General features: G+C 48.8%; 1 protein-coding gene across 1 annotated transcript in view; it reads left to right on the top strand.

The window, feature by feature from the left end:
* Positions 1-2643, top strand: part of rnf19a (ring finger protein 19A, RBR E3 ubiquitin protein ligase) — a 31517-nt gene that overhangs the window by 8637 nt on the left and 20237 nt on the right. The window contains 2 exon segments of the mRNA XM_070438682.1: positions 474-682; positions 784-929. Of these exon segments, the coding sequence (XP_070294783.1) occupies positions 474-682; positions 784-929 (355 nt within the window).

Below are 2643 nucleotides of genomic sequence, written 5' to 3'. Positions count from 1 at the left end.
GAGATTATTTTTGCTGGGGTCTCGGGACCGATGGGTTTAAGAGGCTGTAAATAGGAGAACTTCAATTTGATGTAAATGGGTTTGGCCTGTGTTTCTCCTCACCAGATCAATATATYTTTTATCCCCCCGTTCTCCCCAATTTCAATCTTGTCTCTTTGTCTCATCGCTGCAACTCCTCAACGGGCTCGGGAGGCGAAGGTCGAGTCATGCGTCCCCCGAAACACGACCCGCTAATCCAAGTTTATTAACACCGACTCGCTTAACCCCAAGCCAGCCGCACCAATGTGTCGGAGGAAACACAGTTCACCTGACGACCGAGGTTAGCCCGGTCCGCCACAAGGAGTCGCTAGAGTGCGATGAGACAAATTAAGCCCCCCCCCCATCGCCCCCTGGTGTCCTTCTCCAGTACTGATTCTAACTGAAACCTCTGGGACTAATGGCAGCCATTTTTATTTTTGTTCTCCTTTCCCCAGGTATGCAGTCATTGCCTTTGGCTGTGCCAGCTGCCCTAAGATCACGTGTGGACGTGAGGGGTGTGGCACAGAGTTCTGCTACCACTGTAAACAGCTGTGGCACCCCAACCAGACGTGCGATGCCGCTCGGCAGCAGAGAGCYCAGAGCCTGAGGCTACGCACCTTCCGTTCCTCATCTCTCAACTACAGCCAGGAGAGTGGGGCTGCAGGTAACCCTCACGGCTCGTATGTCCTCACAGCTCTGTCTGTTCATCGGTTCACACAGAGGATGAATCTGATCTGTCCGTTCCTTCTCTCTCACCGTCACCAGCTGATGACATCAAGCCGTGTCCGCGCTGCGCTGCTTACATCATCAAGATGAACGACGGCAGCTGTAACCACATGACCTGCGCCGTGTGTGGCTGTGAGTTCTGCTGGCTCTGCATGAAGGAGATCTCTGACCTGCACTACCTGAGGTGAGAGGCAGAGGGGTTAGAGGTCACCACTCAGGGACTAGTACATCACTATCTATACAGTAACCACAGTGTTATGCCTCTGATTAGCCAGAGTTCTGCTAGGCTCTGCATGAAGGAGTTCTCTGACCTGCACTACCTGAGGGGCTGACAAACAGCCATGTCTTCAACTAACTCTCACACTTGTCTTGTTTTACCTGTACTGATTGAGTTATGTGGGTGTTTTACCTACCTCATAGTCATTACATTAAATTAAGTCACTCTGGATCAGAGCGTTTGATAAACGACCTATGTTAGAGACACGGATCACACCGATTGGTACGTATGCTTTTCTGATGAACAGCGCTTTTTTCATTGAGGGAAGGGGATATGATTAGTTTGCACACACTGCTTTTCTAACCTGCTCTGACAGTGAAAGTAAAGTAACAAATCTCCCCGCTCCCTCTCGCCCATCAGAATGGTGTTGTAATGTCCTCTCACCCCCCAGCCCATCAGGATAGTGTTGTAATGTCCTCTCCAAGCTGGCTTATTAAATAGGCCACTAGGTGGTGAAGGTAGGAAACAACATCTAACTTCGATGATCCTCAACACTGGGGCCCCACAAGGGTGCGTGCTCAGCCCCTTCCTGTACTCCCTGTTCACCCATGACTGCGTGGCCATGCACGCCTCCAACTCAATCATCAAGTTTGCAGAAGACACAACAGTAGTGGGCTTGATTACCAACAACGTCAAGACAGCCTACAGGGAAGAGGTGAGGGCACTCGGAGTGTGGTGTCAGGAAAACAACTCTCACCCAACGTCAACAAAAGAAACGCCCCTATCCATATCGACAGGACAGCAGTGGAGAAGGTGGAAAGTTTGAGCAGTTCCTCGGCGTAACACATCACGGACAAACTGAAATGGTCCACCCACACAGACAGTGTGGGTGAGAAGGCGCAGCAGCACCTCTTCAACCACAGGAGGCTGAAAGAAATGTGGCTTGTCATCAAACCCTCACAAACTTTTACAGATGCACAATTGAGAGCATCCTGTCGGGCTGTATCACCGCCTGGTACGGCAACTGCAACTGCACCGCCCACAACCACAGGTTCTCCAGAGGGTGGTGCAGTCTGCACAACGCATCACCGGGGGCAAACTACTTGCCCTCCAGGACACCTACAGCAACATGATGTCACAGGAAGGCCAAAAAGATAATCAGGACAACAACCACCAGTGAACACTGCCTGTTCACCCCTGCTATCATCCAGAAGGCGAGGTCAGTACAGGTGCATCAAAGCTGGGACCGAGAGACTGAAAACAGCTTCTATCTCAAGGCATCACGACTGTTAAACCAGCCGTCACTAACACAGAGAGGCTGCTGTCTACATACAGACTTGAAATCATTGGCCACTTTATAAATGGATCACTAGTCACTTCAATAATGTTTACATACACTTTAGCCAAATATATTTATTCCTAGTAAAAAATTCCTGTCTTAGATCAGTTAGGATCACCACTTTATTTTAAGAATGTGAAATGTCAGAATAATAGTAGAGAGATGATTTTATTTCAGCTTTCATTTCTTTCATCACATTCCCAGTGGGTCAGAAGTTACAAAACACTCAAATTAGTATTTGGTAGCCTTTAAATTGTTTAACTTGGGTCAAACTTTTCAGGTAGCCTTCCCTACACTCCCTGTTTTCAATGTGCTACTACCCTCCTGTTTTCATGGTGCTTAC

This window comes from Salvelinus sp. IW2-2015, unplaced genomic scaffold, assembly GCF_002910315.2.
Source record: "Salvelinus sp. IW2-2015 unplaced genomic scaffold, ASM291031v2 Un_scaffold1112, whole genome shotgun sequence".
Lineage (NCBI taxonomy): Eukaryota > Metazoa > Chordata > Actinopteri > Salmoniformes > Salmonidae > Salvelinus > Salvelinus sp. IW2-2015.
Note: the sequence above shows the minus strand (reverse complement) of the source record. Positions and strands in the feature narration are given on the sequence as shown.